The sequence below is a fragment of the Vipera ursinii genome (genome assembly GCF_947247035.1).
Source record: "Vipera ursinii genome assembly, chromosome: 8".
NCBI classification, from domain to species: Eukaryota; Metazoa; Chordata; class Lepidosauria; order Squamata; family Viperidae; genus Vipera; species Vipera ursinii.
This window is the reverse complement of record NC_139519.1, coordinates 16,185,011-16,206,220: the sequence shown is the minus strand read 5'-3', so window position 1 is coordinate 16,206,220 and position 21,210 is coordinate 16,185,011. Positions and strand designations below refer to the sequence as shown.

The window sequence follows — 21,210 nt, the reverse complement described above, 5'->3', positions numbered from 1 at the left end:
GGTGCAGGATCCCTGCACATGTTGGGCAGATCCAAAAGCATTGATCTTTCTGGAATGTCTAGCTTGACACATTGCTGTTGGACTGCATTCATTCATCCTTGACTCTCAGGGTGAGATCATAAATATGGGTCAGAGTAGGGGAGAGAGAAGGAGGGAAAGAGGGACAGGCAATGCATCTGGTCTACAATGAGATGCAGAGGAATTACCTGTGTTCTCCAGACTTCATTGCAAAGGCCGGAGGGCAGCTTATATCTCCTAAGCATATAGTTCTGGTCACCATGATATAAGAAAAAGATGCTGAGACCCTAGAAAGGGTGCAGAGAAGATAAACAAAGATGATAAAGGGTCTGGAGTCTAAATCATATGACGAACAGTTGAGGGAGCTAGTTATGTCTAGCCCAGGGGTAGGCAACCTCGGCTCTTTTATGACTCATGGACTTCAACTCCCAGAATTCCTGAGTCAGCATAGCTGTCTCGGGAATTCTGGGAGTTGAAGTCCATGAGTCATAAAAGAGCCGAGGTTGCCTACCCCTGGTCTAGCCTATCTGTTATGTATCCAAGTCATCTGCATAGCAACAGCCACCAGGGGGCGTTGGCCTGGACGGTTTTGGCGGGAAACCTAGTTTCGGCGGGAAACCTAGGGCCAACCCCATTGGCTGGTTGCCTACCTGGCTGGGTATTTAAGGAGGTCAGGTAGCCCTTGTTCCAGCAGTACGCTACCCCCCCAATAAAGAGCTGAACACGTACTCCGGCTGGCGTCTCTTCCTTATGTCAGACCCACTACATTACACTATCAAAGAGAAGGATTAGGGAGCACATGATAACTGTCTTCCAGGACTTGAGAGATTGTTACAGATAAGTGGGGCTTGACTTATTCTCCAAAGCACTAGAAGGCACAACAAGAGGTAATGGGTAGAACTTGTTGAAGAGAGATTCAACCTAGAATTAGGAGGAAACTTCTGACAGTGAGAACAATTAATCAATGGAATAGCTCGCTTCCCAGAGTTGTGCGTGCTCCATGATTGGAGGTTTTCAAAAATAGATTAGGATGGTGTAAAGTCTCCTGCCTTGAGCAAGGGGATAATAATAACAATAATAATAATAATGGAAGGGACCTTGGATGTCATCTAGTCCAATCCCCTGCTCAGGCAGGAAACCCTATACTATGTGTAGTTTAATGAAGAGAAGGGTGAGGGGTGACATGATAGCAGTGTTCCAATATCTCAGGGGCTGCCACAAAGAGGAGGGACTCAAGCTATTCTCCAAAGCACCTGAAAGCAGGACAAGAAGCAACAGATGGAAACTAGTCAAGGAGAGAAGCAACCTAGAACTAAGGAGAAACTTCCTGACAGTTAGAACAACTAACCAGTGGAACAACCTGCCTCCAGAATTGGTGAATGCTCCAACATTGGAAGTTTTTAAGTCTCTTCTTAAAAACTTCCAGTGTTGGAGCATTCACAGATTCTGGAGGCAACTCGTTCCACTGGTTAGTTGTTCTAACTGTCAGGAAGTTTCTCCTTAGTTCTAGGTTGCTTCTCTCTTTGGTCAGTTTCCATCCATTGCTTCTTGTCCTGCCTTCAGGCACTTTGGAGAATAGTTTGACTCCCTCTTCTTTGTGGCAGCCCCTGAGATACTGGAACACTGCTATCATGTCAACCCTGGCCCTTCTCTTCATTAAACTAGGGTTGGAGCAGAACACCTCTGAGGTCCCTGTGATTCTATGTTCCAAACAAACTTGCCAGTTTTTCCTCTCTCATTTTCCTGGCAGAGCTCCTATGCTTTTAAGAGATAAAAGAAAATAAAAGCAGAAGAACATTTTTTCCGAATGGCTAAGCTATCCTATGGAATCAGAGTTTCCCATGCTGTCTGCTATATAATTTTCAAATGTGCAGGAGCCATACCCAAGGAAAAAGCTGGAAGATCTCAGCAGACCCCATTCAGTTCAATTCAGTCCTTTGACTTTCATCCAAAATAAGACTCAGGTCATTTCTTTTTTATCTACACATGTAAAGGATTTTCCTGCATTTATCCTGCAAGCATAACGTGTTGATCTTTCTATTTGTTAATGGGAAACGCAAAACCACTTACAAAATCCAAACAGTATTTGCTGTTGATGGAACTTGTTTACCTACTATCCAACTTTTCCAAAGTTGCCAGCTAAAATTAATCTTCATTTGCACGATATAATACTGTACTATATAATACCTTCCTCTGACTTACAAGAGGCTTAGGGATTTTTCATTAAGCCTGGAGGCAGATCAAGGTAACTGTGACCAACACAATGATAGAACGTATAAATGATGGCACCAGCCAACACAGAGGGCCATTTTGCTTTGGCTGGGCATAGCTGGATAACTTATCCCACAAACCACAGTTAAGAAAACCAGCTGTAACCCAATATACAGTATGAGCCTGGCCAAAAGCGATCAATTCTCCTGGGAGAGAATCGAATCATTTGAGCAGAGTTGGAAATCTCAAAACTTATGGAAATGTGTACAATAATGCCGGCTGCAAAGAGCATTTTACATTGTGTCTTTCTATTTGGAACTGATTCCCAATCGCTTCATAGTTCCGTAAGGTTTTACGTTCTCGTTCCAACTGAGATGGAGATTTTTTTTTCTTAAAACAATATTAGTTTTCATTGTAGTATAAATAGGCGTTTTGTCTAAAGATCAGGGCTGGGTTGAGCATGACGTCAGAGGCAATGTAGCCATGTCATGCTAGGAGGAGCCTGCTGGTCTTAATCGGAGCCCCGTGCATTGTGCAGTGCTATGTGTACTGTTCACACACTGGTGCGCTTATCATTACACTACAGCAGGGCACCTTGTGTTGGCTGCATCTCCTTCTTACTGCCAATTTTCTGCCTGCTCTAAAAATAAACAAGCCAAAAGTATCCTGTTCTTGCAGAAAGCATAGAAGAGGAATTTGACCTTTGCAAATTCCACTGCAAGCTGATCGGAGCAACATTTGAATCAGAACATCTCTATCTGTTGGAGATTGCCCTTCCACCATTTATTCTGGGGCAGCTCTCAGCTTCCCAAGCAGTTCTACCGGCATTTTAAAATAATAATAATAATTTTGGGTAAAACAGGTTTAGAATCACACGTTCACAAATGCACGTGTCTCTTTCTCAAAGAAAACTGCTGCGGTCCATTCCAAAATAGAATGGGATGATTTTACACAGTCCCAAAAAATCCCAGTTCCATGCTCTCAAATGCTGTGTGCAGAATCAGCACATACAGCGATCCCCGTTCCAGTGTTTTGTCCACAACAACGATGCGCAGTGACTCACAGAGAGAGCAGTTCCTCCCAGGTCTCCCAAGAGAACATTTGTGGTAGAACTTGATTCTATGTGCCACTAACGAAAACCCTCCTATACCTTTCTAGTACATGTAATAATCTTGCCTTATAGATGCTGTCAAGAGTGCAATATTGGAACAAATTATTTTCTAGGATATTTCTGTCTTTCTTCTTGTATGATGCTATGCAGAAGAGTTTCTCAGCTGTGGGAAGCCTACGGATCATGTTCAAAGTACTCTGTGCTCTAGCCATGAAGACTCTCAAAGCAAATGCTCATAATATCAGGGGGAGAGACTTGGCTGAGGTTGCCTTAACCACTCACATAGGTTTGTGCCTTGTACGTCCATATTACTGGCTGCTCTCCATTAACTTCCTAATACCAACATGTGGCAATTTAGCTTCGTGGTTGACTTTGGCTTGATTTTTTTTCTCAATTTCTGTCATTTAAACTCCCAGTGCTGATGAGGTCGCTGGGCATTTGATCATTAAAGTTAGGAAATGTTAATTATTTCCTATCAAAACTGCATGACCTTTTAGAGTTATTCCCAGTCATGGACACTGAACAAGCGCTTGGAATAATGAGAAACACAGACGCTCTTGAGGGATCAGCTGTTCCAAATACAATTCCGCTCTACAATTATTACCATATGACGACTGCTACTTCTTCTCTTTTTCTTTCCCTCGTTTCTTCTGCTAGCACTGGTCATCTGTTGCAATTGCATGGCAATTAAAAGTAGGAATTATTAATAATTCTTATGGCATATGTAGAATTTAGTGGCAGAGGAGTGTTGGGGGACCCCATGAAAGGATGCAGCATGTGGTTAAAGGGCTTTACAGTATCTGAAGGGCTGTCACGGGGGAAAGGGTGTGGATTTCATTCTCTATAGCGTCCAAGTGTAAAGCTTCATAGAGAGAGACCCAGTGGTGGGATTCAAATTCCTGAACAACTGGTTCCCTGCATGGATGCCACTTCCAGAAGTCTGTTCTGGGTCTGGGCCTCTGAGGCCCAGAACGGACTTCCGGAAGTGGCATCCACGCACTTCCGTTGAGCCGTCCTGGGCCTGGGAGGCCTCCTCAGCTCAGAATAGACTTCCGGAAGTGGGCGAAAAAGGGCTAGGGCTGGTTCAGCCGGTTCGCTAAAGTCAACAAAAAAATTAAGTACTGGTGCGAAGCAGCTGAATCCCACCACTGAAGGGACCCAAACTCAAAATGAGGAAATTCCTGAACATGCATGTTCTTAAACATTGGAACCCCTGCCTTCCAAAGTCATGGGTCTGGTAGTTTTCAAACCAAGTTTGGATAGCCAGTTGTCTGGGATGATTTGAGGATTCCTCTTTCGAGTCTGGGATTGGTCTAGAAGACTTCCATAATCAAACCTGATGATTCTTTGGTGCTATAAATCCCCAAGGCTGCTGATGAGATTAGTGAAGGGATGAAAGCGTTTGCCCCAAAGGTGCTTTTTCAAAAGGCAACCGGACTTTGTTTTTCCTTGAAGGCGCTTCGCTTCTCCTACAATGAAGCTTCTTCAGTTCTGAACTGAAGAAGCTTCTTGAACGAGAAGCGAAATGTCTTCAAGGAAAAACAAAGTCTGGTTGCCTTTTGAAAAACCACCTTTGAGACAACCATGACCTGGATAACTGAGAATCTCCACAGACCTTTATGAAAGCATTTATGTCTTTCTTTTTCTGTAGAGAAGCAAATCCTGGGTAACTCACAGCATGCCTCTTTTTGATACATTTTTTGCAAGGCAACCTGTGATTTGTTCTTTACGTCTTTGGAGAGGGAAGATTACATTCTGACACATCTTACACTATAAAAGATATCGACTGAAGGGAAGTCAAGTGGACCGTAGTCCAGGAAACAAATTTGTTACAGCATAATCAATTTGTTATTCTTTAAGAGGTGACATGACTGTTTGTTGTCTTTTTGTCACTGTTCAGTTCGGGCATTAATTCTCCAAATAGATATAGCGATCCGATGGAATGAAGTCATTGGCACTTTGCCAGGCTTCAGTCTCGGTCATCCCATTGGATTCAGGAGCCAATAATTGCAGCTGATTTTACGTTATTGATTAGCCCAAACTCCTGAATTGAAATAGGTGATTGGGAGGGAGAAAACTGAATAATAGCCTTAATCGGGATTCAGTGTTTACTAGATGAATGTGTACATGTTTGTCTACGCGTGTCTGTGTGCAATATCACATACTTCTCAGTAGCGATCTTTTTTAATAGTTATATAACAATTATATTCTATATCGTTGTTATAAAATGTTGAAGTATACACAGAAAAAGAAATTTATTTTTGTTGTTGCTGGCGTTGTTGGTACTCAGACTTTATAGTGGGATTCTTACAGATAACTTTAAATTCCAAATTGAGTTTATTATTGCATGATTAAGGTGGGAAAGGGATGAGGATATCTGAACTTGTTAGCAGAATATGTTAATTTGCCTCGTTGGCATAGATACGTATTTTAGAGAGAATTTCCTTTTTTAAAAGTTTGATAAAAATGTTGATTTTAGACATGACTTTCTGGCTGCTGAACTGAATTTTTCTTGCATCAATTTATTAAGTTACCATGAGTTTTATGGGGAAGAAGAATGGACAGATGTCTTTTTCAGAAGCCTTTCAAGGTTATGACACTGATCCTAGAGTTTGTTGGTCTTGCACTAAAGTTTGGTGGGAAAATATGCCATTAACTCGAAAGAGATGCTCTAGGTTTGAATTTCATCAGTGAGAACTCAGTCTTAGCCCTGGACTATTTACATTAATTCACTGGTGCCCTGTTTTCACACTGAAGATGGTGTGGAATTATTTTAATTGATTAGAAACACATTCATCGCTTTATTTACATTCTTGAATCCCACGTCTCTTTGTAAACATCCCAAAGCTATCCTCCCATCTGCATAACTCATCTGAATGCAGTAATGATGAGGACGGAGCAGCTTTGCTGCCTCAATGAACTGGAGACAGGTTGTGCCAAATTATCAATCTTCTGCCCTTGGACTTTCATCCTAAAGGCAATAAAAGTAGGATTTGTCTCAATTTAGGGATAGTGGTGATGAAAACTAAGATGAAAACCTAGCACTAAAGAAAAATTCCCTGACAGTGAGAACTATCAACCAGTGGTACAGCTTTCCTTCAGAAGTTGTGGGTGCTCCATCACTGGAGGCATTTAAGAAGAGACTAGACAGCCACTGTCTGAAATGGAATAGAGTCTCCTGCTTGAGCAGAGGGTTAGACTAGAAGACCTTCAAGGTCCCTTCCTACCCTGATTTCTGTCCTACCTTACCCTGCCCTACTCTACTCTACTCTAAAGTCCCTCTCATAACAGGAAAAGGAAAAGAACTACATCTCAGAGAAAGTGGCTATGAGCACTGAAAAGTCAAGGTTTTTCTTCCATGACATATACTGTATGTTTTAAGAAAGAAGACTGAGTGAGGAAGTGAAATTTGTCATGGTTTAGAATTTATCCCAGGAGCTTGAAATAGAAGAAACATCATCTGCACTCTTAGTGATGTTGACCCCCACCCCCATCCCATCCCCTGGAAAATGATGCAGCAGGATAAAAATCTCACTTTGGTGCCAAAATTGTTGAAGGCAGCTTGTTAATGTTTTTTTTTTCCTCAAGTTGTTAATTACTAGGATTCGTGTTACAGGGAGAGAGAGAGAGAGAGAGAGAGAGAGAGAGAGAGAAGAAGAAGAAGAAGAAGAAGAAGAAGAAGAAGAAGAAGAAGAAGAAGAAGAAGAAGAAGAAGAAGAAGAAGAAGAAGAAGAAGAAGAAGAAGAAGAAGAAGAGAAGTAGTAGTAGTCTTGGAAAAAGAAGAGAGTGCAGAGTGCAACCTCAACGCCAACGCCAGGGAACCAGGACTCTCTCTTCCCCTCTGCAGTTATACAAATTGGGCAGTTTTTATTCTGCCACATGTAAAATACTAGGCTGGAAGGAAAGGCATGCAAGTATGGAATAAAATATTTAATTGAACTTCACATTCCCCGCTGGAACTATGGATCTGGATAGACACATGTACTTTCTTCCCTCTTTCTCACACTGCCTGGTGTGATTCTAAGGATGGCTCTAGAGAGAAAAAGAAAGATCCTTAGATGGTGGTGAAGCCATACAAGGAAAAGAGCTGGTTACCTTCTACTCACTGGGTAGAAGAAGAATCTTCAAGATATAGGCTTCTGGCTTTTTAGATTGAGCCCAAGGAGATGGTTACTACTACACTCAAAAAGAATGATTAAAAATATGGAAACATCAAGTTAAACATCTTCATAATTGGATAGAACCACTCCAGGAGTTGCCTGGAGTTTTGAAGAAGTGGACGGCTTGGAGATGTTTAAATAGACTGCACACTGGTTCAGCTAGAACTAAAGACCCTGTGGAAAAATGGGATTTTCTATCAGAGGAGAAGGAACTTTACTGAGAATGTGGCACTATTCAAGCAACTATCCATCTTTTACAATGCCCCCTGGGGCTGGCATGCACACAGAATGACTTGTTGCTTGGAAATATCCCTGCCATCAGTGTGGCCGAGAATTAACTCAATTTGCTTTCATTAAATTTTTTAATCTTTTCAATTTTAAATTAATAATTTTCCCTTCTCTAGTTCCTGCATTTCTGATACGAGGGGAGATCCTTTCCAATAACACGCTTATGTATTTCAAAGAATAAATCTTCCAAAGATGTGCTCATAAGTCACAGAGAGCTTCATGCACAATTCCTTTTCTCCAGGCAAGGAGTCCTCCCAACAGCCCAAGTGACTCTTTTTCCATCACTGCAGCCTTTTTCCACCAGGGTTCCCTGTACATTGCTGGACCACATTTAATGCAGCATGTCCCCTTCTGAGATATGACAGAGCTCATAATACAGCAGCATCTGGTCTTTAGGAAAGATTGCAGCAGTGGAAAATTTTGACCCCCTCCAGATGCCTTGAACCTCAATTGTCATCAGTCTCGTGAGCAAAGGAGCTAGCAAGAGATGCTGAAAATTGTCACATAGCATCTTCCTCATGGTTGAGGGAGGCCAGTCCTCCATTAGGAGAATAAGAGAATAACCAAAGAGTTGGAGGTCATCTAGTCCAACCCCCTGCTCAGGCAGGGAAATCCTATACCATTTCAGACAAACTGCTGTCCAATCTCTTATTAAAAACCTCCAACTTCTGGAGGCAAGCCATTCCACTGATTAATTATTCTAAGTGTCTCAGTACATTTCTTAGTTCTAGGCTGGTTCTCTTCTACTCGTAGATTGTCTTGGAGAAATGGATCTTAGATTATAACTCGAAGATAATTCATCCCTTGAATGACAAAGTTATTGTCTCGCATATGCAAATACAGTAGCTGTACTAGCTAACCTCTAAGTGGTAATCTTTATTGAATATGCAGCTAGCAGGCTTAATATAAGCAATAGACATCTAAGTTATTCCCACAGTTTAAAAATCCTTTGCGTTAGGAAATGCTAAGGCAGCTTGAAAGCACCCAGACTTTCAAAGACTTTCCCATTTTTGAAGTTTTATATTTGGTTTCCATGAAAAACTGAATAGGCACGACTGTCTACTCATTCACTGAATTTTAAATTCATTCTGGAGATGTATTCACACTGATATTTAAAATATGAGTGCTACTTTCCTTATTAAGGAACAACAGAAAATGATATAAAACACTAAAGGTTTTACTTTGGGAATGGCTTCTTTAAAATTGGCAAAACTCCTGCAGAAAATAGTCATTTTTGATGTTTTGCTCCAAGAAAAATACCCCAGCTATTTGGAAGTTCTATGTAATCAAAAATAGATGCTTCTCATCATAAGAAAGGATTTAAAAGACTCCTGGATGCATGTTTTGTTTGCACTTACACTGCTTCATGGTTTCATTTTCATTCTGCAGACATTTTAAAGATCAGGTGCTTTTTGGAAAAAACACCTTTGGGACAGTTATTTAGATTGTGTTTTGTTTGTTTTTTTAGATTTTTACCGCACCTTTTTTTTTCATATTCAACTCAAGGCAATGAACATACCTAATACTCTTACCTACTCCTATTTTCCCCACTCAGCCAGCTCTCATTTGTAAGGCAGGATTAGAACTTACCATCTCCTGGTTTTTAAGCCAGCAGCTTAACAACTATAGCAAACCAGCTCTCAGCTTCTAAATTATTTTTAACAGATTTGCAGAAGTTTCTGATTTGCAATTGCCTAACAATTCTTCTCCAGTTTAACTACTGAAAAAGTATTGCTGGAAAAAAGACCAGAAAGAGATCTCTGTATGAAAGAGTTTGCAAGTTAAGGTTCTTATACCGATAACAAAATCCTAGGCTGAATACATGTTAACAGACAACTTAACCATTGTTGATGCATGTGGGGTCACTAGCTATTATATTGCCTCTGACCCAATGGATGGACTTCAGGCTATTTGTGATAAAAATAACAAGCACCAAATAGATTCCTACAGCCAACCTATTGATAATGTCTGAAATAAATCAAAGTCATAATTGCAAGTAGGTTTCTTAAGCAGTGAATGTGGAAATCATCAAAACTCCCATTTTGTTAATCACAAGCCAAGATGTAATTTCTTAAATATCAGCACAGCCACAAGGCTCCAACTCTTCAGAATAGCAAGCCAGGATGGAAATAAAATGTTGTCTGCCCAATAATACATTAGTGAATATTACGAAGCAATAAGGAATTAGAAATACAGCCCAACAGTGTTTCTGCTGAATTGCTTGCAAATACATTTGCATTTTTCTGGATGCTGGAATGTTGTTTATTATATGTTGATAAGCATCCTCAAGAAAGGAATATTAGCTGTATGGATTTATTTAGATAAGGCAAATATGTAATGAGCAATGAAAAGTATTAATTGCATGCTGACCTGTTATCCCTCAAAATTGCAAGACTGTCTTCCTTAATAATTGAGTATTTCTGTTCTGCATCTATTCTGCTTTGGGGCTTTTCCACTGTTGCATACTGATAATGCTACCAGCTCATGGAAAAGAATGTCGCACTATAAATTTAGTTTGCCTTGGCAAAAGGCATGTCTTGCTGGCAAGGCTAGTGACAGCCAAGAAGAGCAGATGGCTTGTACAAAGTATTCAACAAGCCTGAAGGCTGAATTGCCAAAGTCATATTGTGGGGGCTCCACTGAAATCCAAGTAATCAGAACTTTCTAAGAAGTTGAATGACTGATTGTGTATCAGGAAACCCAGCTTTTAAACAAGCATGCAGCAGATCCCACCGTTCACATTCTATTTTTCCAACTATACAGATGGTCTTCAACTTACGACTGATCTCAAATTTCTGTTGCTAAGCAAGGGGGTCATAAACGGTCTTAACTCACTTTTTTCCAGTACCCTTGTAACTTTGGCCACTAAATGAGCTGTTGTAAGTCAAGAACTACCTGTATTTTATTTTCAAACATTTTTATCCCAGCTATGCATTGATAACACCGACAGCCAAATATTTTGAGCTTGTAAAAGTGTGTGGCTTTTCAAGTTCTCTCTTACCCGCTTTCCTTCTTTTACCTAGATGTATTTAATTTCCAAACTTACGACATTCCCCAAATGCACAATTATTTTGAGTTGAGAATTGCATCACAAAACTGGAGTGGGGACTGTGCAAACTCCAAAGGATAATGGGGTCCTGATTTGCGTGGGTATCTGAGTAGGCTGCTTCCGGAGGCAGCTGTGGCTTTATCAAGAAAAAGTGAGTGGATCTTGTCTAAGGATTGGATAAGATGTGGGTTTTTTTTTTTTGCTCCTTATACGTTATCAAATAAGCACTAGCCTCCTTCTGTGTCTCAGCTCATGCTATAAGCCTCAACATCAAAAGGAAATAAGGCAAATCCTACAGCAAAAAGGATGAGGGTGATGGTCATAGCCATTTTTGTTTTTGTTTAAGAAGTCCTTAGCGTTGAGACATGATCTGTCATGGGCCATGTGTACAAAGTGTTTTTGCAATTCTCTTCTCCTTCCTTCTCTTTTCTTCTCTCTCTCTGTAGGATATGTTGCAAAATTCTCCCAACTCCATGACAGCCGTACCTGGCAACCCCCAAGGAATTGTGGTTCCTGCCTCAGCACTGCAGCAAGGGAATATCTCCATGGCAACAGTCAACTCACAAGTTGTGTCAGGTGGGAGGCGTGGAGCATACGTCCGTGACCATGTTAGTTGCGTCTTTTGCATGCTTGGTATTTTTAACCCCCTTCCATAACCAGATTTGAACTATACATAGTCTAGACAGAGCAGTGTGGAAATTGGTTAATGTGCACACATCTTCCTGTACCTTCATCTTCTCAATAAGGCTGTTCAGGGCTGGGACTTAGTCTCCAAAAAGGTGGTTTGGGAGCGAAAATGTTGCCTTCGGAAATGCATGCAAAGTGCTCCTATGAGTCCTGGATCACATTTTTAGGGACTGAGTCTATTGCACTGCAAAGTCCCACATGTGCATTCCTCCAGAATTTCTCTCAATACACTCACACATTTTGCTTTTAAAAAATTTGTTTTAATTTTTTTATTTTATTCATTTTTATTTTCACTATTTGCCCAGGTCATCCAGCACACAGGAATCACAGGTTTCTGTTTTTCTGTTTTATTTAACAGACTGTATTGACATTTAGAAGCCTCTCCATTTAAGAAAACCTGCGACACGCTCTCTAACAGTAATCTATCTTTACAAAGGTCATCCTTGACTTACGGTCACAACAGAGACCAAACTATCCACTGTTAAGCAAGGTTTTTTTTTTTTTAAAGTGAGTCACGCCCGATTTTATGAGCATTTTTGCCACGGTTATTAAGTAAATCACACAGTTGTTAAGCGAATCTGGCTTCCCCTATTGACTGCCCCCAAGAGCCATGATGGTGCAGTGGTTAGAATGCAGTATGGCAGGCTAACTGTGCCCACTGCCAGGAGTTCGAACCTGACCAGCTCAGGGTTGACTCAGCCTTCCATCCTTTTGAGGTCAATAAAATGAGGACCCAGATTGTTGTGGGGGGGCAATATGCAAATAATGCTTCAACCTTGGGACTCATTCTTAAAGCGCTGTAAAGCACTCTGCGGCCATGTTGGAGTGCTATTGCTACTGTATAAATTTGCAACGATATTTTAAAAGGAGCTTTTCTCCCCTTTGACAAACCATACTTGACCTTCTCACAAAATTAAGCAGCCCAGAGAAATGAAAATGGATGGGTTCCTCTATTCCCGTGCGAAATAACAGAAAGTCGAGGACTAACCTGTACGTGAAATCAGTACATTTTTTTTAAGACTTAAGTCCTCTTGGGACTTGAGTCCAGTATTGTCCTAAACATTATGGCCCAACAAGCATAACTGGTAACAAAAAGAGATTTCAGAAATGCACCAATATGTTTTTAGCATGTCCTACCTTGAAAGGGTGATAGCCACCGACACCAGTTTTTCAGCAAAAGTTGAATTGTTCCAGCGATTTGGAAATGCTGTATGGGGTTGCAGGATCACTGTTTGCCCACTCTTATAGGAAAGAGGGTGAGCAGTTGGCCTGGGCTTTTCATCAACACACTTACCCCACAATACAGCCTGTGCCATATTTAAGTATTTTGACCACTGGGGAATTAGTAAGCCAAAGCAACTTGCAAGCCTACTTATTACTCAACAAGTGAAGATCTACCAAAGAGCAGATTGCATGCTGGGAACGAAGTTGCATGCATGCATCTTTGCACCCGTTCTGTTTTTAACATTCCTGGAGCTACTGTTTTGATAAGAAATGAACATGAACTGTATTTCAGTAAACATATTTCATTTGTCTTCTGAATGCAAGCATTTGCTCAGCTATCCATCCATCAAGGTGAAATCCTCACGTCACCATGTACATCAGGGGTCCTCAAACTTGGCCCTTTTATGACTTGTGGACTTCAACTCCCAGAATTCCTCAGCCAGGAAGTCCACAAGTCATAAAAGGGCCCGGTTTGAGGACCCCTGATGTACAGTCGTATTCTATTTCCATTCCTGAGCAGTTCCTAAGCTCGCTGCCAGCAATGAATAAACAAGTTTGTTTTTCACTTTGAGAGCCTTCTTTTTGGCGATTTTTAGTTTAAGGAAATTGATGATGAAGATGATGATGATTATGACAATGATGATGGTGATGATGATGATGATATTAAAGGCCAGTGATTAAAGGTTCAGTGATTCACTGGAAATGTTGAAGTCAGGATTTCCCTGTCAAGGGGCAATTTTTTTTAAAAAAGTGAAATGTGATAATTTGATTCCAGATTTAACACACTGTTTTATTTTCTTATTTTTTGTAGCTTAAAAATTACCGATTAATTGTTTGCTAACTGTTCAGAGAGTAGTGCAGGTTGCAAGAAAGATATTTGAGGGCCATCAATGTAAGCCATAGATAGTCCAAGTTTAAAGCCCATCTGTTCAAGTCGCTCCTTAAGTTATGATCATGAATTTAGCCAGTTTTTCCCCCAAAAAATATAAGGTTGCTTAAAACCTTTGTTGGCTTGTGGGTTTTGGATGTTGGCTGTGTTGTTGGCTAGACTTCTTAAAATTGTGAAATCCTTTCTCTTTACCAGGTGGAGCCCTTTACCAGCCTGTAACTATGGTAACATCTCAGGGCCAGGTGCTAACCCAAGCAATTTCGCAAGGGGCTATTCAGATCCAGAACGCACAGGTAAGAATGGAAAGGATGCTCCAGAATCACCTGGTCATTCTGAAGCTTTGGCAGGTCTTGGGTGTTTTGCAAAGGAGAAGGAGAAATTCCCTGACAGTGAGAACAATTAACCAGTGGAACAGCTTGACTTCAGAAGTTGTGGGTCCTCCATTCTTAAGGAGAGATTGGACAGTCATTTGTCTAGAATGGGATAGGGTCTCATGAGAAGGGTTTTGGACTAGAAGACCTCCAAGGTCCCTTCCAGCTCTGTTATTCTGTTATTCATTAGGAGATATGTGTGAATGTACATAAAGGTAAAGGTAAAGGTTCCCCTGCACATGCGTGCTAGTCGTTTCTGACCCTAGGGGCCGATGCTCATCTCCGTTTCAAAGCCGAAGAGCCAGCGCTTGTCCGAGGACGTCTCTGTGGTCATGTGGCCGGCATGACTAGACGCCAAAGGCGCACAGAACGCTGTTACCTTCCCACCGTGGTGGTCCCTATTTTTCTACTTGCATTTTTATGTGCTTTAGAACTGCTAGGTTGGCAGAAGCTGGGATGAGTAACAGGCGCTCACTCTGTTACGCGGCACTCGGGATTCGACCCGCCAAACTGCCGACCTTCTGATTGACAAGCTCAGCGTCCTAACCCACCGCTTCCCTTTGAATGTACATGGCATTAGGTAAATTGGAGTGAATGAAGAGAGGTCATCTGTCTATTCCAGGCAAGGTTATTCCTCTACAGAAAATCCCTCTTTGAGGGAGATATGTTTGAATTGCTGTTTTGAAGAGCAATTTTTAAAAAATAAAAAAATAAAAAATAGTATACTGTACATTAGGCAGCCTCTAATTTAGAGAAACAGGAATAGCATGAGTGGGCTTGGGGGTAAAACTCTTCTTTGCTATCTTTACTGCAGTCACTGACCAGCATTTTGTACATTTTGTGAAAAGGTCCCAGAGTTCAGGTGCTGATAAATGCTGTTGTTCCCATTAGCAGGAGGAATGGGTGTGACTAAGACTAGTAACCTACTACACCTATTCTGTCTTACTAAGAAAGGCTTTTTCTTTCTCTTCTGCTTTTTGATATAGCTCCTACTGGGGCCTGGCCACTAGGCATGGCAGCAGAAGGATCTCCAAATGCTAATTCTCGGTTGCCCTCTACCTGTTTGAGTATGTGCCACCATGCCAGTGTTGAGGACCATTTAAATAGATTTTGTCCAGGAGGACCTGTCTTCAACTTGGTTTTGGGTCCTCAACTTGATCTTGTTCCCATTGTTGCTGTAGCTGAGGGGCAGGTTGTCCTCTTCTCTTCCAAGCATTGTAGACTCCTCCTGAAACCTGGGTCTTTGTCTAATATATCCAAACTATGATGAGCAGGGTCATTTGCATTGTGAGTGAGAACTCTAGAACTGTTTTGTGCTGTGATCCATTTGTTTTTATGGCTATCAGGCTATTCTCAGAACACCAAATAGCCTCTAATAGTCACCTTCATTTTTACAGTCCAATCATGGTAGCTCAACCTGCACAATCACCATTCTTGAAGAAGTGGGGCAAGAAAGAAGAACGTAACAGGGTCCCACCACCACTAGGCCCTCATTCAGCTGCTCCGTTATATTAACGTCTTGATGGTGGATCAGGGTACAGACCAGGAGCTCAGCTGCCTTTCTAATGCCACCTTTAATACTTTATAATCAAAGAAATATACAACCTGTTTCCAGCCGCATGACATTTAAATCATTCAAACAAAGATTCAGAGAACAGAGGCATGAATAATTAAGATCTTGTGCTGGTAGAAAACAGCCTTCCTTGTTAGTTTCCCCCACCGGATTTTTGTATGCAGAAACCTTTACCTGCTTCTTGAAATGTATCCCAGTTATTCTCCCTCTTCTTAACTGTCCTATTTTGTATTAATGAGAAGCAAATCATAACAGCAGTTGCTGCACAAGCTTGAATCATTAAAAAAAAACCACAAAAAACCCTGCGCATTGATGTGCCAATGCTTCCTACTGATTCAGCACTATTGGGACTTCCATTGCACCTAGTCAATCTCTAAGCTCTTTTTAAGGTCTCCAGGCCTTCCCTTTCTGAATTAAAGCTTGTTTTCCTTTCTTTCTTAATAAAAGACTAGACTAGCGCTCCACTGTGAGATACCTAATTCTTAGCTCTTTCTGGGTGGGAATCTAGAGGGGCGGGGGGGGGAAGCCCCCAATATTAGATCCGAGTCCTTCTGAAATGTGTAAATGTGGCTCAGATCTTAGAGGGAAATTGATCAGATGTGTTGAATACAAGTAGGCTGGGAATATTGTGGGACGGATGGAGCCCTGGACAAGCGCTCCTAATGTCATTTTTGTATTGCCTGGGTAATTTATTCAGCCCCGGCCTTGCTATACATCGCAAGCTGCACCTGAGGGAATCATTTATACCTGACACAGGGCTGCCATCCTGATGTTTAATTCATGCAGGAGAAATGTTTTTTATGAAGAACTGTGGGAGGGGGGGAGTAGGTGTGTGTGTGGGGGGGTGTTCTTAAAACTGGATGCTGAAATTTCCAATTTCCTGCTAACCTCATTAAAACTTCTCTCTTCCTAAGAGTATTCTTCGTCGTCTTCTTTTTCCCCCCAACTACTTTCTAAAAAAGATATTTCTTTGCTCTCCTTTGCGTCTGGATATTGTCTGTCCAGCCAACTGAGAATTACGTATTTTCAAAGGGTTTCATAAGAGTGAAGGATATTCTAAGGCAACATAATTAGAAGTAACTTTGAACTCAGAAGGCACTGAGAACTGGAGTTTGTTCACGGCAGGGGAAAGGGGAGGGGGACTGCACTAGGTCAACTATCAATGTACACACAATACAGTTGCATTGACAAAGGGAACAGTTGCTGCGGAGACATACCAACACGTAAGCATCTACAGACAACATCCATGAGAAAGATGAGAGAGTGATTTGATCCTGAAGATTTGCTGCAGTCATGGATTTTACAAAGCACTGGTCTTCAGTCCTCTTCTGCTGAGCTTGATACACTAGCTGCTTGTTTGTCAGGATGGGCTCCGATGCATAAGACCAAATTGCTTCTTATTTTCTATTATAATAATAGAGTTGGAAGGGACCTTGGAGGTCTTCTAGTCCCACCCCAGTTCAGGCAGGAAACCCTATACCAGGGGTAGGCAACCTCGGCTCTTTTATGACTCATGGACTTCGACTCCCAGAATTCCTGAGTCAGCAGGAATTCTGGGAGTTGAAGTCCATGAGTCATAAAAGAGCTGAGGTTGCCTACCCCTGCCCTATACCATTCCAGACAAGTGGCTGTCCAGTCTCTTCTTCAAAGCTTCCAGTGATGAAGCACCCACAACATCTGGAGGGAAGTCATTCCACTGATTAATTGCTCTCACTGTCAGGAAATTTCTCCTTAGTTCTAGGTTGCTTCTCTCCTTGATTAGTTTCCATTTATTGCTTCTTGTCCTGCCTTCAGGCATTTTGGAGAATAGGTTGATCTCCTCTTCTTTGTGGTAGCCCTTTAGATGTTGGAACACTGCTAGACATGAAACGCAGCATTCAGAATGAGGCAGTTTTGCGGGAAGAGCCTGCTGGTATTAAATGCTTGAGAAAGTCCCAGTGTCCAACCAGATACTTCAAAATGTTCAAACGGTGGGTTTCACACAGCCTTCAATCAGATGGTGGTCAATACTTACAGCCCAGCTCACCTAACCATGGCATTCCCCACCAAGATGCCACTAAGATGAAATGTCTGCAAACTGCTTATTTTTCAATAGTGCAATGACTTTGACTATTTAGGAAAGCTGAAGATAATGGATGAATCAAACCCCTTCAAGACTTAATTTGCTTATTTTGCTTTAGAATAACTCTCACACAACTACCAATAAATGTCAAATAATAATTTTAAAATAATTTTAAAACAGCCTCATCGTTGATTGTACTGCTCATATATCTTGGGGTGGGGAAAAACACCTTGGGGCAGAAACTTCCCTTCCTGTAGGTCCATCCTTCTCCCCATGGCATACTTATTTATCTAACACCCCCCCACCCACCCCCAAAGAGGAAATATATTCTTCCAACAAGGAGCCAGACATGTACAGATAAGAAAAGAGACAGCTATGCAAAGTTAGAACTCCTCTCATTTCAATAGCAAACAACTATGGGAAAGATCTGTGTTCCTTACTGTTATGTTTCGGGGTTCAGACGAGCAGGAAAGATGCCAGGCAGATGAGTACAGAAGAATACTTGCTTTATTCATAACTATAACTGTACTGAGGGTTAGGGGTATCCATGCAGTCTTTATATAGTCTCTCATAGCCTTAACAACCAATCAGATTGAACCCATCATTCCCGCCAAGTTAACTGCAGCCTGAACTGGAAGGTCCTATCTGTGTTGCTGGAGAACCGTTAGCTTTCCAGCGTACACGTGACAGGGTATTCCCAAAAGCTCAATACATAACACTTACATTGAGTTAAGACTTGGGCAGAAGGACTCCACCTTTAAAAAAAAAACCAGACAGTGTCATTGACACATTGTGATGTCTGACATAAAAGTAGGTTTGGTAACTTGATAGTGTTATGGGTAACAGTTGGGAAAGCTTGAAAGCTGATCAAGTCACGTGCAAGTTAATACAGGGACTTAGAAGTTCTGAGTTCAACTTTTGAAAGGAAGTTGTTCTCATTTGGACCCTCTTGCCCCAAAGTCAGAGTCTGGATCTCACCTTAGTAGGTAACAAAGAACACAGTAGCGATGAAGGTCCCTTGGCTTCTATACTTTTGAAAGGTCCAGGATTTCCATAAGCTTGGTTCAACTATCTGCGTATTTAGACACATCACGCTGAAGCATGGTTTTTTTTAACAGTGGTTTATTGGGTAAGTTAAAATGGCTAGGATCACATGACTTCTTAAGTCAAAACCAAAGAAACTATCTGATGGGCTTAGTGCAATGTGAGAACGAAAACCTCTCCTTGATTCAAGAGTCCTGGTCTTTATCCATCCAGGTTTTGCAAAAGGAAAAAAAAAATGTTAAGGAGATCTCACTGTTTACCAGTCTTGCCTTTTTTTTAAACAAGGAGATTGTTTTGACTCCCTCTTGAAATAAAGGATTACTGCGTCTCCTCCTCCCCCCCCCACTTTAATTTCCAAATGAACATCACTTTCCTCTTAAGGTGTGCTGTTGTCTCTTCACCACACTGTCTCAGGCCTCCTAGAAGCCAACGTGAAACGGGTCTAACATTGTCAACTGTGTTGCCATGGCAACCCAGGCTTCTTCTTTTTCTTCTTTTCTTTTAACCTGCATTGTTGTTGAAGCTTTTCTTTCTCTCCTGCCTGCCCTCTAGGTTAACCTGGACCTGACCTCTCTTCTTGACAGCGAAGATAAAAAGTCAAAGAACAAACGAGGAGTCCTCCCCAAACATGCTACAAATATTATGCGCTCCTGGCTTTTCCAGCATCTTATGGTGAGCAAAATTAACACGTGTTGTCTGAGAGATTTAATTCCCTTGCCCTTATTTTTCCCACTTTGGAGACTTCAACTTGGAGAACAGAACCCTACTCTCTTTGTGCCTATGTGATGCTTGGCTTATCTTAATCTGTTCCAAAATGTATGCAATCTTCCTTATCCTGTTTGGAAAAGATTACGCTGGAAGGTTGGGATTAGAAATGGGCAGATCAAAATCTAGTTCATGTTTGCAGGTATTTTTCCATTCCCCGTGCTATTATTTGTGATCTCTTTTTTTAAAAAAAATACTCAGCATTTGTTATCCAATCCCATTTTCCTCAGGGTTTTGTTCCCCTCTTTGCCTAGTTTATGTTTATTTTATATAGCTGCCCCTTCCTCCCTCAGTAGCTTAACATGATTACTCAATCAGTTTATTTTCTAAGATCTCACCCAATACTGAATCACACTGGATCTGCCCAACACACTAAGTGACCAAAACAAAAAGAAAAGTCTGAAGTGGAATGCAAACCTAGCTTTGTGTACTGTGTAAATACAGCCAGCAAATTGTTCATTGACCTCGTTAAGCCTTAGTTGACCTTCACTGACCACATGCCCTATTCTGGAAACAGGTCATTCTAAAGCCTGACCTTTTTTTCCCTGCATATTATTGAAGACAGAATGACAACACTAGTGGACCCCCCATTCATTGCTCCCTGTCTGCGCAGCAATGGAATTCATTTGTGCATTTGCTCCAGTGAAAAATCGATGGTGGATTTGTTTTACAACCTTAGTTTTTAATCATACATGTAGGACTCTTGGCTTTGTTCATTAAAGATCATCAGGCACAATCAGGCAAGCTTATTCTGCAGGGTAGACTCTGCCCATATAATAGCAGGGCACGGTTTTGATCAGCTGAAAGTTAAGCATATGCATATTCTGACAATCAAAGTAAGATTTCCCAATATCCTTGACTCAGGGAGCCAAGTAATCTTAAACCTAAGGATCATTCATGTCTATGGAGATCCCCAGTCATTCAGGTCATGGTTATCCCGAAGGTGCTTTTTCAAGAGGTAACTGGACTTTCTTTGCTTTTCCTTGAAGACATTTCACTTCTCATCCAAGAAGCTTCTTCAGTTCTGACTGAATGGTGGAGAATGAAGGATTTATAGGAACTGCAAGGAATCTTTCCATTCGCCATCCATCAGTCAGAACTGAAGAAGCTTCTTGGATGAGAAACGAAACGTCTTCAAGGAAAAGCAAAGTCCAGTTGCCTTTTGGGAAAAAAAGCACCTTTGGGATAAGGATCATTAGGTTCATCTTGCTACACAGAGACAGGGCTTATGTAGCCAGGTCTCCTGTTTTTTTTTTCAGGAGAAGCCAAGTATTACCTAATTTCCCTAATTTGTTCTCTCTTCTACACTAGTGCACAGCCGAAGGCTTTTCATTGTTCGACTGTTCTCAGTCAAATATTGTAAGCATTACATTGCCAAACAGAGCTGGCTATGCAGCATTATCACTGCTGATAGCAAGGATGATGTTTTCTGAGATGATCTAGATCAAGGGTCTTCAGAGTTGGCCCTTTTATGACTTGTGAACTTCAACTCCCAGAATTCCTCAGCCAGGCATGCTGGCTGAGGAACTCTGGGAGTTGACACCCACAAATCATAAAAGGGCCAACTTTGAAGACCCTTGATCTAGATCCAGGGTGGGAAATTATGGCAACTTTACAATCTATGGACTTCAACTCCCAGAATTCCTGAGCCGGTCTTGTTAAATTCTGGGAGTTGAAGTCCACAGGCCATAAAGTTGCTTACCTGGGGCCTGGATTCTGGTTATAACTGGTAGGGAAACAGCAGTTTGGATGCTGCTT

General features: G+C 41.4%; 1 protein-coding gene across 1 annotated transcript in view; it reads left to right on the top strand.

The window, feature by feature from the left end:
* PKNOX2 (PBX/knotted 1 homeobox 2) overlaps nucleotides 1–21,210 on the top strand; it is a 228,045-nt gene that overhangs the window by 192,092 nt on the left and 14,743 nt on the right. Inside the window, exons 8-10 of the mRNA XM_083368690.1 lie at nucleotides 11,284–11,413; nucleotides 13,833–13,930; nucleotides 19,240–19,359. Of these exons, the coding sequence (XP_083224816.1) occupies nucleotides 11,284–11,413; nucleotides 13,833–13,930; nucleotides 19,240–19,359 (348 nt within the window). The remainder of the gene's footprint in view (nucleotides 1–11,283; nucleotides 11,414–13,832; nucleotides 13,931–19,239; nucleotides 19,360–21,210) is intronic.